The 14,016-nt window shown below is 43.3% G+C and overlaps 1 protein-coding gene across 2 annotated transcripts; it reads right to left on the bottom strand.

Moving 5' to 3' along the window:
- Positions 1 to 712: 712 nt before the first annotated feature.
- On the bottom strand, positions 713 to 13,283 carry fam20b (FAM20B glycosaminoglycan xylosylkinase). 2 transcript variants are annotated; one of them, XM_071512659.1, is made up of 9 exons: positions 13,121 to 13,283; positions 11,269 to 11,659; positions 10,562 to 10,809; positions 9,888 to 9,974; positions 9,660 to 9,769; positions 6,989 to 7,160; positions 4,575 to 4,766; positions 2,194 to 2,253; positions 713 to 2,069 (listed from the first exon to the last, which is right to left on the bottom strand). In XM_071512659.1, exons 2-9 carry the CDS (start codon positions 11,395 to 11,397, stop codon positions 1,838 to 1,840), a joined length of 1,230 nt encoding a protein of 409 aa, XP_071368760.1. In that variant the 5' UTR covers positions 11,398 to 11,659; positions 13,121 to 13,283; the 3' UTR covers positions 713 to 1,837. The 2 variants fall into 2 exon arrangements, with proteins under 2 accessions (XP_071368760.1, XP_071368761.1); XM_071512660.1 differs by having other exon boundaries at positions 11,269 to 11,582.
- Positions 13,284 to 14,016: the final 733 nt, after the last annotated feature.

Here is a 14,016-nt window from a genome sequence, read left to right as displayed (position 1 = left end):
AGTATTGACTAACTGCTATGTGTTACTTGCTGATGTTCTGAAGTGTAAACTTGGTTAACACTTTCAATTACAATCATTTTTGGCTGGACCGCAAGAGCGGGGCCAGCCCTATAAACGCGAATGTCTGTCACTCACTGACTGACTGAGTGATGAAGTTATGCCATTGGTCGGCCGTGGCACGTGGCACACCCATACAAGGTCCAGCCATATACTAGGTTTTGACCCAGTCTTGTTTGTAGGTTTGCTGGGGTCAACATGTTTTATGTTTGACCCCAAACATAAAAGATGTCTGTACATTTTAACATAATAGGAGGGTTAATAACAGAGGATGATGGGTATGCACTCCCAACCAGCACTGACCCAGCTTCCCACCGAGAGACATGGAAATCATCTAAATGAATCTAAAAAAATCCTGTATTTTATTTTGCCATTTAGTGTAGGGAAGGCATTTGACCTGTATTTCCCTCAGGGGATCAGTCTGTCTTTAGAGGACATAAATTAAACCGACCAATAATAACATTTGTGGATATTAAACCAACCAATAATCAAATTTGTGGCCACTATCCAGACAGTGAAAGGCAGCGCATCAGAGCAAATGGTCATTTACATTAACATCAAAAGCAACATCTCTTATTTGGAAACACACTTCATGTTTTTAAGCAATGCGTACATGTCCACATGGAGAAATGATGACAGTGTAAGAACTGTGTTTAAATAGATCATATTTTAATGCTGAAAATGTACCCATACATCTGACCTCCTTGTCCTCTCAGTTCTCAATCTGTAGTGTCAGTAGCATTCTCACTTCTGTACAGTATGGCACCCTTCCTTACACACACACCCCACCTACTCGCTCGCACACACACACACGCACGCACACACACACACTTTAAGTTTATTTAATATTATAATTCACAAATTTATATTCCTTTGTCTCCTTAATCCTATTTAACAAGTTAGTTAAATATGTACACACTGGTTGGGGTAGCTTGGGGTTAATTTCTCTTTTTCTGCCAATCAAACTCAAATTCCAATTCAAGGAATGGGGAAAAAAAATGCCACTTCAAAATAAATGGCACTCTTCAGTTCTGAAATTAGAAATCTATTTCATTATCTCTGAATCCAATGGGAATCGAGGCCATTTGGGATGACTTGACACTTGACTCAACCTTTAATTTCCCTCTCAGTCAAGCAGACGAACCCATCGCAGCTCGAGCTCCCAACAGTCTGTCCCTACATCTGTCGTACCGCTGTCCAGTGTCTTTCGCCTAGACGTTTGGAGGCTTGGAGGAAAGTCGTGGCCTCATTTGCCATCCCGCTCTCGAGTGTCTTTGTCTCGGTCATACGGCCTCAGTTCACTCCTAAGGAAAAGTTGAGACAGTGAGGGAGGTTTTGGCACAAGGCATGTCTGTTGTCACCGCACAACCAGTAGTAGTAGAAGGAGGGGTTCTTAGATATACAGCAGATACTGTCCTAGTGCACAACAGTCCTGAGAGAAAGTTTATATAATTGTAGGACGACACAGAGTTCAAATGCTTCGAAACCAGTACTTCCTTTTTGTAGAGCCACAGTTGCTTCCTTCCTCCAATCTTCTCGTAGTGACCATAGAGTGACAAACCAGGAGGGGACAAGGGAGGAAGAAATATGCAGTCGTCGTTACACCCCGTCAATCCTTTTACCCACTCCCCGTTTCGTTCTTTAAGACTGGGGCATCTCTCGCTGTCAAAATGGTCCATTAGGTCTATTTCCTCCTTCCATTTGCCTCTCCTCTCCTCGAGGCACGGGAAGTAAAGTCCTCGCTGTTCCTCGCTCCTCCTTTTTCTCCTCTCCCCTGTTCCTAGGGATGGGGGAGGTTCATGCGGTCCTCTATGAGCGTGTTGTCGGGGCCCTGTGCCTCCATGCACTGCTTGACAGTGGCGATGACACCGGACAGACGCCTGTCGAGGGCCGCCAGGTGTGGCTCGGCCAGGATGGGGTGAATGGGGTCAAATGCCAAAGCTTGACGCATGGCTGCACTCAGAGCTCCGCCTCTCAGTAGGTTTAACCTGTTCCATGTAGACACTCGCACCCTGCCAGAGAGAAAAGAGAGAGAGAGATACACCAACCATAATAATAAAACAGATTTTTAATCATCATCAAGATTTGAGTATGGGTAAGTGTGTGTTCCCAGGAATTTTCTGACTGAATACTCACATGCAACACTGATAGAGCGGTGCGAGGATACTTCGCTCGTCTAGAGCCGCGTTCCCAAAGCTGCATAAAAAAATAAAAATACTAAAGTAAGGCAACTGAACCTGAAGGCCTGTCTGCACTGCAGTTAAGAGAAGCCATCAAAACGCATTAGCCACACTCTACTGGCACATGGCACCGTGGAGCACAGCACACACACTTCAAGTCTAAGGTGCACTTTCAAATACAACGTTTCTAGGACACATTCAACTCAGCGAAGTCAACCGGACCAGGAGGCAGAGAGAGAATTCCTCTTTCAGTTTTTTGACAAAACATGGCTTTTGTGTACATAATTCACCTTTATCTGATGTGCTCCTCTGAGGAGTAATCAGGCAGGGCTTCAATCTAAAACTATACAGAATAGTGTTTGGAACAAAGCTTTCTTGTTTGTTTTTGGGACAAGCTGGAAAAAAAACTTTGATACTAACAGGCAGGATTGAGTTCAAATCCTCAACAGCCATTTCAGCTTTGAGTAAAAACAATGGTGTACTTTGATACTAAGAGGCAGGACTGAATTCAGGTCAGTTAGGAAATGCTTCCACTCACCATGTGAGTTCAACGCAGTTTCCAAGCATCTGATGCTGCCCACTGAACTTGAAAACCACTTCCCTCTCAGCTAGGGGCTTCAAATATGTGCCAAAATATTAAAAAAGCAAATCACAAACTAATGAATTTATAATGTTATGAAGGTGCTAACATTAATGTACTTGAAGAGTTTTATTCCAAAACACTATATATCCAGAAAAATATATCAATATATTATATTATTATTGTATTTACATAATACATATATATATTATATAAATATAATAAATCTCTAAATTATACATGATTCAGTGGATAAAAAAAGATTTTATCACAGGTTCAATCACTGCAACAGTCATTATATCCTGTCAAAGCTTCCTTGAGAAAGCCACTGAACCTCATCCTGCCCACTTGTTTAGCTTAATGCTTAAAATGTTACCATGTAGATATAAAAATGTATCCTGTGGAAAATGCATGTAACAATTCCACACAGATAAAAAAGTGACCTCAAGCAAGGATAAATGCTGTATGCCCTCACTACATGAAAATGTTTCCGGCATGTCTTCAGCGTGGGCCTTGGAAAAAACAGATCTCAGTGGAGATGTAAGCTCTTTTAAAGGACGGTGTCACAAAAAATCATGACAGACAACGTAGTGTCAGATCAGAGTTATTTAAAAAAGAAAAGAAAATCCCACACATGAACCCTACAAAATTAAAATGCTCTTTTTTTGCTTTATTTGTACACGATTAGTCAACAGCCACAATAAAAATTGTTGTTGGCTGTACTTACCTACAAAGGAGAACAGCAGTAACTATTTTTGTACTTTACCAAAAGGTCAAACATCATGATTCAAGTTTAGATTTCATGTCATCACAAAATTAGACCCATAGGTGTTACAAAACAACATATTTCATCACTTCTGTACCGAGAAAACGTTTGTCAAGACAGGAGATAGTGAAGATAAATAATGAGGTCATTTTTCTCAGTTTCACTCTGTCTTGCTCCTATACAGTTACTGCCCTTTACTTTGTAGGGCAGCATGGCATCAGGCATCAAGTAGTTGACTCATGACCAGGACTTGACATTAGCACCCGCCCACCCGCCAAATGCGGGTAGAATTCGGCAGTGGCATGTAACACAGTCACTCTTACTAGCCACTTTGGCGGGTGGCAAAATATCCCTCATGCTCGCGTGTGTAATGGGAGGCGAACAGACGGGTCCGGTGAGCGAGCGAGCGACAGAGAGAGAGAGAGAGAGAGAGAGAGAGAGAGAGAGATACAGAGATAGAGAGTGAGAGAGAGAGCGTGCAGAGCAATTAGGGGCTGAGCAAATCAATGCGCTACACTCAGTTCTACAATTAAATAGTGGAAAAAAATATATATTGTGGCGGTCAGTGCTGATATCGTGGCGGGCCGCCACAAAGTTTTCTATGTGTGGGAAACCCTGGTAGACCCTGGTAGAACGAACAGGTACGGGAGGGGTAGATTGAATCGATCGCGGATGGCGTCGTTCTCTCGGACGGATAAAAAAATAAAAATAAAAAATGCTAAAATGGGTCACCAACTGGCGGCCGTTAAACCACTAACCACAGTGGCTGGTGAGCAAAAAAGCCCTGCTCATGATCCTATATGCAACGGTTTTCACACCTTGCAAAGCACCACAGACTCCCGAGAAAAATACTGTAGACAAAGCCAGACTCACATTTAATTCATGGTTCACATTTTGGAGCAGAAGTGAAAAAAGGTACTCTGGAGCCCCGATCAGGATTGCTAAATCTGACCAGAAGTGTGTATCGTGTATTCTACAGTACGTTCCTCACCTCTTGGCATTGTCTAGGAGGATGAGCATGCTGGCGCCCCCGTCGTCTTGGAAACTCTCATAGTGATGGCGATCAGCGTTTCCGATGAGATAGTCAAATACAGCAGTGTCGATGACATCCAGCAGCCTCGGCCCCGCGTCATACGGAGGCATCTTCTTCACGGCCTCGCAGTAACTCTCATCATACTCCCACCTACATAGTTACAGGTAGTTAGGCTTAAATCCATTAAGGTCAGTTTAGAAATCTACTTTGTTCAATAAAAATGGCGTACAAACACACACACAGGGGTTCTGGATCATCTTTCAGGATTGGTCTATGTGAGTAGCATCACCACCAAAACGATGGTGATGTTGGCACTGACTGCCGTTACAATTACGTTTGCTCATATTGTTGATGTGCACTCGGTACCGTCGACTTTGATGTACTCTCTTTTTATATGTTTGTTTGTTATTATGTTTGCTTTTTATCTGCTGGCAACAAGTCAAATTGCCCCACTGGGATAATAAAGATTTCTCTACTCTACATCACAATAAAATACAACTTTCCTCTAGCCTTTTTTTTTGTTTTTTTTGTACATATTATTCCTCAATTACCTTTTTTTCAGTTGTCATTAAAATTTATGAAGTACCCCAACAGAATGTCATTTTGTAAAAAAACAAAAACAAAAAAAACAGGTAATAAAAAATGTATTAATGTAATAAAAATTTGTCTCAAGCCTGCAGACTGACAGTTGTAGACCACTGCCAGTTAAAATATGCTCAAAAGACAAATAAATACCACACAGCAGGTGGCTGTTATTATTTCCAATGAAGAAATTTACAAAGCAGATTAAATCTAGTTGAAGAAAAATGATAATGTTGATAAACTTAACAGAAGTCCCTTAAATGGTGCCAGCAGATATTGTTGTTTTCTATAGGAAAATCACTGTAAATAAGTTTTCGAGTTGTCAGTTCATGGCATGGATAACTTTGTAAAAAAGTTAAATTATGTACCTTTAGTAATAAATAAAATAATGACAAATGTCCATCACAAGTTACCAGGGCTCAAAGTGATTCTTAAAATTATAATTGATTATTGACTAATCATTTACTCGGATGTGTCAGCAGGTCCTCGCTTACATACAGCTACAACGGCTCATAAAATACTTGAACTGTTTCAATGACAATCTTGCAAATTAATGTGTTATCATGACATCAATCATGTGGAAACTATCTAGCTCAGTTTGAGAGAGAATGCCTGATCCTTACCTTGCATAATTTTAAAATGTATCATCGCTGATTGAAAATCCAATAATGTAAGGGAAAAATCCTCCCACGCCTCACATCGCACCATCATCCATCCTTATCTAACTGACATTTCCCCACTCAAAGTGGGCAGCCGCTCCATTGAAAAGCTGAGCTGAGTTTTCCAAACACGCTTTTAGAAACAGTGGAATGGAGCTGGCAAGGGTCTGCATACATGTTCTGTCCAAGTAAATGCATTAAGCTCAGCAAGCATACTGTCGTCAATGATAAGAAGCTGAGCTGGAGGAGTTTTAATTTGAATTCTGTCTAAATTGACTTCTGTTATTCTGCAAAAGTTGAGTTTTGTCTAAAATGTAATGATCACTGAGATGAATTCTCATGAATAAGGAAATGCACTCTGCATCTATATAAAACAACCAGAATTATGGGAAAACAATTGTTGATGCTCAATATAGGCAAAACAACATTTCCATTTTCTTCCAAGGATTTGGCAATACAATCATCAATCATCAATCATCGAGTCATAGCGTTGCATTTTCCTTGATCTTGCAAACTCATAACTCAAAACAACTGAAGAAATCCTTTTAGGAAAATGTGTGCTTTTGCAGAATAACAACTTAAAGATCCAGTGCACTGATTTCTAACACAATGAGCATAATCTTTTACAGTTTTTGATGGTTAGATGGAAGACAGAAGCTTGTAGGACTGAGTGAGAGACAGACCTTCCCTATGATTGTGCCTCCACTGCAGCCAATATTTCTATCTTTGGGGAACAAATATCTTGTGTTGGAAATTTGGCACCCAGCAGCAATGGAGGCACAGAGATTTTGGCTAGTTTGGCAAGTAGCTGGCTGACTATTAATCTGACAGACTGTGACCAATCAGAGCATGCATTAAAACCTGGGTGTAGGTGACATCATTTACACCAGGAAGTAGATTGGAATTCTAAATTTGTTTGATTCTGTTGACAACCAGAGGAAGAGTTTTTAAAAGGGTGTTTCACAATGCTGACAGTTATAATAATGTGGGTAACTTTACATTAACAGGTCCTTTGTTAAATTATACCTTGAAAATGAGAAATGCAATTCTTATTGTACTGGAGCTTTAAAGCCAATTAGAATTCTTCTTCAAATCGAGTTTTACTTAGGTACACACACAGCAAACACCCACCTTGCCAGTTTCCCCTCTCTGTAGGTGCGTCCCCAGGGGTGCCTGTGTTTCTGCAAAGGCCAAACGTCTGGCAGCCACAGGGTTAACGATCCCTCCATTATCTCTCCCTCTGCACACGCTGGCTCGCTCTCCCTACAGTAGTAGCACTTTCCATAGAAACATGTATTATTACCTGGAGGGGGGGGGAGAGAGAGAGAGAGAGAGAGAGAGAGAGAGAGAGAGAGAGAGAGAGAGAGAGAGAGAGAGAGAGAGAGAGAGAGAGAAATGACACCCTTGAAAATAAACTCTATGGCCCATAACATTATCTCAGAAGGGTATACAGTATATATTGATGTAGTATGTTCTTAGAGAGAGAGAGAGAGAGAGGGGGAGGGAGAGAGAGAGAGAGAGAGAGAGAGAGATGTGATGTGTGAGCATTAACAAGTACACCCACTCAGCCTCACCCTACGATAATGACTGACTTGTACTCACACAATCGCACTAAGATTTAGTGGACTTGGAGGACACATTGGCTAAGTGTTTTCATCAATATTTATGCCTCATGTGGATATTTGTCCACACGACTTTTGTTCATACACAGGAGAAAAAGAAAACAATTTTGGTACTGTAGCACAACCCACTGCACACACACATACACACAAGAAGTTGTTCAAGTAAGCAACACACAGCTCACACTGAAAATAATAAATTAAAAAAAGCATTCCCTATATAGTAAAAAAAAAAGTCCTCACACTCCCGCTGAGGTGTATTACTGTCATGTAGTGGTGTTTCACGTCTTTATAGTGATATATAGACTGAATTAGCGGCCTCATGTTTTATTCACTACATGTTACACATGTAGAGAAAATAATACAGGGCAGCCTATTAGGCTCTCCTTCTTCAGTTCAGCCTCTTGGGATCGACTGTAAAATAAAATCCACAAAATGCTACAGTGGCTGCTTCATGGGCAGACAACAGACTAAAGCGAGTGCTGTATGGTAGGGAAAAATTAAAATGGCACAAAGTAAAAGAGGATGTTGTTCGCACTGCGCCACTGAGAAATACTTTGCTGTGTTCATATGCTTTAATGCAGAGACTGTTGAATATAAACTGTGTGGCTCACAGCCTTATCTTATCATGAGAAAACAGCTGGGACAGAAGAAGCTTTCTTATAGGATCCACTACCTCTGGAACAAGCTTTATGCCATTAACACTGTCTCCGTGCTTAAATCCAGACCCACGACGCAGCCTTCAACCTACCTGAACACCCTCATTAGCCATTTGTTCCTCTTTGTTTACTTCCCTGCAGTCTGTCACTCAGTTAGTTACTTCCCTGCTAGGGATGGGAATTGATAAGATTTTATTGATACCAATGCCATTATCGATTCTGCTTATCGGTCCAATTCTTTAGCGATTCCCTTATTGATTCCTGATCAATTCTGTGTGGAAAAAAAGGGTGCCATGCCATTGTTCCAACGGCCCATTATTCCGAAACCCCAATAGTCTGAAAAATGTCCCATAGGACCGAAAGCCCATTTGTTCGACAGCCCGTTATCCCAAAAACAAACGCCCATTGCTCCGAAGGCTCATTGCTCCAAAAATACACTCTCTCCCTGCAGTTAGAAAGATTCATGGTACAAGTTAACAAAATAGGTTAACTATAATTTAAACAAACATTCCAAATAATAATTATAATGAAATGAATCTACTCTGAGGCAAATTTATCTTTCTTTATCTGTCAATTGTTCACACTAAATCTTCCATCGTCCGCAGTCCCCGTTACGACGTTACACACGGTGGGACAAGTAGCACTGTTGTCATCTTTCTTCGTGAAATGAAGCCATGCTTTGGACCGTTTCTTCCTCTCCGCCATGACACCTTCTTGTTGCAAGTTTCCAGCAGTGTAGACGCAGAGTTTGACGTCATGACGCATGAGTTTTTGCAATGCGCAACTGTCAGAAAAACATGCCGGCATCGATAAAAGGAATTGATAACCTCAGAGGCATACGATTCCGATGGATCGGACAATTTGGAACCGGTTCTCAACTGGAACCGGTTCTCGATTCCCATCCCTATTCCCTGCGGACTGTCCTGCTGTTGCCTGGTGCTCTTATATCCTCTCACACACTTTTCTATGGCGCAAACATAATGTATGTATGCATACACACACACAGACCTACAAGCTCTGGCTCCAAATCTTGTGATTTTAACACCCTTGTCCCTATGAAGATTTAAGTCGTTTTTCTGTTCAGTTGTTTTCTGTGAAGCACTTTCAAACCTGCCAAACCTGTTTGTCAAAGGCGCTCTACAAATACACTTGACTTGACATGATATTATCAACTGTGTAAGATATGACACTCCCACAGCAAACAGGACTTGGCAGTGTGTATCCTGGTCTAGCGTGCTATTTGAGAAAGGCAGGGAAAGAGAGTGTAGAGACAGTGTGAATGAATGAGAGAGAGTGAGAGCAGAGAGAGTGAAAAAGAGATATCAGAATGAGAAAGCGTGCCAGATGAGTGTACAGAAAGTGAGAGCATTCACGTTAAAAAAAGCACACGCACTCATCTCACCCTGGGATACAAGCCTCAATCTCTCATACTGAACTCACACAGACTTACTCACTCATCCAGATTTCTTAAAAGTCTGTAATTTGAGAAAGTGAGAGAGAAAGAGGGAGCGGAGAGATACCAACCTTGCATGAGAAAGGTGCTCAGCAACTGATCAGTGGCCACGGGTTTGATCTCAGTGCGCAGGTTGACAAATCTCCCCACCACTAGAGGTGCTCTCCTGAACCCCAGGATCCTGCAGCAGAGACGGGGCAACAGGGCAGAGGCTTGAACATTCGAATGGTTTGCTCCAATACCAGATCAGAGATGGCGTGAGAATAAATGTAGACACTCGTATGATGTAGCTACCATACCTGTCCAGGTGAAAAGCTGCCACCTCTGCGTTGTGTCTGTCATAGCCTGCATATGGCTCCCCCTCAACCACATATTCTCTGCTATACCTGAGGGGGGGGGGTAATAAAAGGACAGCTGAAATCACACTGATGTATAGAGTACAAGTGTGTGAGGTCTGCACATGCATAATGCCCTTTTGGGCATAAACCCCAGGGATCAGGCTACATGTTGTTCAAATTATTAACAAGGCACAGGATGAAATCCCCCATCATAGTGTCTACTGAATCATGGTCACTGCAAACAGTTGCTGCTTGCAAAGAGGGTTGAAACATGGGCTTATTAACGTTACATACTAGATTTGCATGTCACGTTATGAGCTATTCATTGGTTTCTGGAGTCTGTTTGACGCCAGTAAAATGACTGGCAACAACTGCCACGTTCAACTGACAGTTAACAGGTAACTGACCCTGCCAACGTTAAGTTAACCTAGCTACCGTAGTGCTAACGAGCCCCGTCGCCAGCGTACCAACCGTGACATAACGAGAGCAAGCTAGCCATTAGCTGGCTAATTTTGCTAGGGGGGGGGGGGATTTAAGGACAGCTGAAATCACACTGATGTATAGAGTACAAGTGTGTGAGGTCTGCACATGCATAATGCCCTTTTTTGCAGCATTTACATAGTCCATTATCTGACCTCTTGGGTTTGAAGACCACTTTCTGTCCCCCGTCCAGCACTAGCAGAGCTTTGAGCTGGGTGCCCTTATAGCCCACATCTGCCCGCTCTATCCTGGCAGTGCTGAGGGCGGTGAGCACAGCAGCGAGCTCAGGGGTCTCTTCGGGGTACACCTCCCTAGGGCCCACCCACTGGCCTGCTATCTCCCAGGGAGACTGGAGGGTGTGGGTGAGACGAGCTCCACGGGACAGGGAAAGACCGGCTTCCATCTGGCAACACACACACGCAGATAGGTATGAATATTAGTGACGCATAAAATGGCTAACACTAGGGATGGGGAGATATATCGAAATTCAATATATTGCAATACAAAAATGTGACAATACGCATTGCGGGTCAGAAAAATGAATCTATTGATCTAGTGATATTAGCTCCATTTTAATCTGCTGTAGTAATCACAAATGAGACGCTTTGCCCATCCCAATTTCACAAGCTCTCCATCCAAATTATATTATTTGCACTTTGTAAAGACATTTTCAAATTGTTGTTTACATTCTAGCAAGCCAATGCCATTTCTAGAAAGATTTGTGGCTCAGAAATAAACATAATTCTGCACAGTCAGACTTTGTTGTCATGTTGTCAAATTTTATTTATTATATCATATCAGGTTTAGATCGAATCGTGAACCCCATATCGCGGTAAACACTTGTGCACTGTTTAGTCCTGACCTTGCGAAATGCTCGGAGGTCCCGTCGGCTGGCTGCGGAGCCCTCCCCTCCATCCAGCAGGAAGATCTTGGCCAGGCCCAGCAGGAGAAGCACGGCACACAGCACCACCACACGCTGTTTGAGCTTCATCTCCGCACCAACCGGCCCTGACCCCTCACCCCTGCGCTGTGTGTGTCCCCCGCAGCGAACCCTTCTCACCCCTGGTGCATGGCCTCCGCAGCTCCCCCTCGCCTGCCCTGTGCCAGACACACACTTCTGAAGGACAGGTGCTCTGCCTCTCACCGGAGCTATGGTCTAAGCAAACGGGCGCTCACCTGGAGGGAGAGGGCGAGGGAGCGGGAGGCGGAAATGAGTGAAGGTTGGGAGGAGGAGGGGCGGAAGGAGAAGGGAACTGGGAGAGGGAAGAGGGAGAGAGACGAAAAATGTGCTGTCAATAATATGCAGAGAAAACGCTGATTGATTTGCTGCCCCTCTTGCTTGTTTCCCCTCTGGGCAGGCAATGACCCAGTACTGCAGCACAGCGGAAGCCTGCCCAGCATATGTAACTACATCAGACAGACATAGACTGGTCTGTGTAAATGTGTGAGTGTGTCCACAATTGAGTCTACATTCAGGGGTTACCATACCAATTAACCCTGTCCTGCCATACAAAATGGGCACAAATGGACAGCAAAGAATACTTTGGACGTTACTGAGATAAACATGAAAAGGCTGCGTTTGTGCTTTTGACAGTCAGAACACCAGGTTACAGAGCGGCATTCATCCAGCACTAAATGCTTGATTCAATATCCGACACAACACTTTCAGTAACAACCATATACACTGTATGTGCAGCTAAATACTATGGGCTGACCTATGTTAAAGCAGTCGCGCAGAACAGACCATCTCACAGGATTCAAAGTCTCTTGTTTCAGGTAAGAATATCCGTCCCCTTCCAACACTGAACTGGGAAATAAGAGGGAGTCAGCCTTTGTATCGACTCTGCCTATTTCCAGCGAAGGAGATCACAAGCATTTAGTGCAGAGGGGGTTCAGATGAGGAGGTGGACCCGGCACAGCACTCTGCCTTATGGATACTCCTGACAGTCTAACCGTGAAAGAGTAGGATGGGCTTAAACCCCAGGGATCAGGCTACATGTTGTTCAAATTATTAACAAGGCACAGGATGAAATCCCCCATCATAGTGTCTACTGAATCATGGTCACTGCGAACAGTTGCTGCTTGCAAAGAGGGTTGAAACATGGGCTAATTAACGTTACATACTAGATTTGCATGTCACGTTATGAGCTATTCATTGGTTTCTGGAGTCTGTTTGACGCCAGTAAAATGACTGGCAACAACTGCCACGTTCAACTGACAGTTAACAGTTAACTGACCCTGCCAACGTTAAGTTAACCTAGCTACCGTAGTGCTAACGAGCCCCGTCGCCAGCGTACCAACCGTGACATAACGAGAGCAAGCTAGCCATTAGCTGGCTAATTTTGCTAGTTAGTTACAGCTCGTTTTCTGCACTTTGCCCGGGCGATATACGTCTGGCCACGCAGGCAATCACCTCTTCCACACAATCGGTCTTTCATGATAGGCTTTTTAACACAACACATATGAGCGAACTGTTAGCCAGCACAGACCGCTCAAAAAGCCCTGCTAAATGAAGGTTCTAGTTGATTTCTACGTTGGCAATTCCAACATTATTTATCGTATCATATCAACATTGCTGCAATGATCTGGTCACATCTAGTAAGATAGCTAGCTGCTTAGCAAACCTCTGTACACCTTGCTGTATAGGTTAGCTAACACAGCAAGCTAGCTGCGTCGTTCGTTGTGTTTACTGGCTGGCGGGCAAGCTGACTTACCTTATGGCCACTTGCTGTTCGCTGTGGGGAAGAAAACCTTCCAAATATCTGCAAAGTCGTGTGATATGAAAGCTATAATTTGGCCCGCTGCTACAAGTCAGGATGGTTTGTCATTTTTCTCCATCACCTTGGTAGCTCCCTTTCCTCCACCCTTTCCTTCGATTCCTCCCTTGGCCTGGCGTGTCCACTTCCGAATCTCTTCCTCGACAGGGACTTCCAGTAACGGCTCGGTTTAGCCGCTAGGTGGCGCTGCTGCATCACGAGTGTATCCATGCAAGCGTGAAGCAGATGCAAATAAGTGAGATTGATTATATCGTTTGCTAGTTTTGAACATCTAGATTGTGTATATACTGCTTTGGGAATATTGTTACTGCGGCAGTCACACCGATAAAATAATTGAACTGATCATAAAAATCAGGCCCTTACTCGCAAGGCTCTGAGATGAATAGAGATCAATGAGCTTTCATCAACAGTTCCACTCGCAGTCTTCCCTGTGGTCCTGCAACAACTCAAAGAGGGACTAAAGCAGCTTGAAAAAGCATTATTGGACAATTCAAGTTTTATTTCAGTGGCTAGAACTGAAAAGTCAAGTGGCACTAACCATACAGTACAGTCACTAGCACACAGCCGTCCACTCACTTCTACCCTCCATATTCCAGATAAACACACACAAAACTCAAGGTACCTTCAACAGAAAAATGAGCATGATACAGATGTGTGGAGTAAAAAAGGGCAGAGTGTTTATTGGTTCTCAGTCTTCATGCCTGGCAGTGCATCACTCAGGTTTGAGGTCATAGCGCTGGCCACAGTCATGACATGGGTAGACAGGGATAGACACACACAGAGCCAGGTACAGGGTGAAGGTCAAAGGTACAGAACATTTATATATCACCCTC

Source organism: Centroberyx affinis, unplaced genomic scaffold, assembly GCF_046629955.1.
Source record: "Centroberyx affinis isolate AG114_WGS23_722 - 3 ecotype Tasmania unplaced genomic scaffold, CSIRO-AGI_Caff_v1 ptg006430l_1, whole genome shotgun sequence".
In the NCBI taxonomy this organism is placed as follows: Eukaryota; Metazoa; Chordata; class Actinopteri; order Beryciformes; family Berycidae; genus Centroberyx; species Centroberyx affinis.
This window is presented reverse-complemented; position numbering and strand designations above follow the sequence as displayed.

Excerpts from the sequence above, each read along its gene's own strand:
- fam20b (XM_071512659.1), bottom strand. The coding sequence starts at position 11,397 with ATGAAGCTCAAACAGCGTGTGGTGGTGCTGTGTGCCGTGCTTCTCCTG. Across the intron at positions 9,975-10,561 it reads GTGGTCTTCAAACCCAAGAG|GTATAGCAGAGAATATGTGG; the intron begins GTCAGATAATGG and ends CCCCCCCCTCAG. Across the intron at positions 2,070-2,193 it reads CCGCTCTATCAGTGTTGCAT|GGTGCGAGTGTCTACATGGA; the intron begins GTGAGTATTCAG and ends TCTCTCTGGCAG.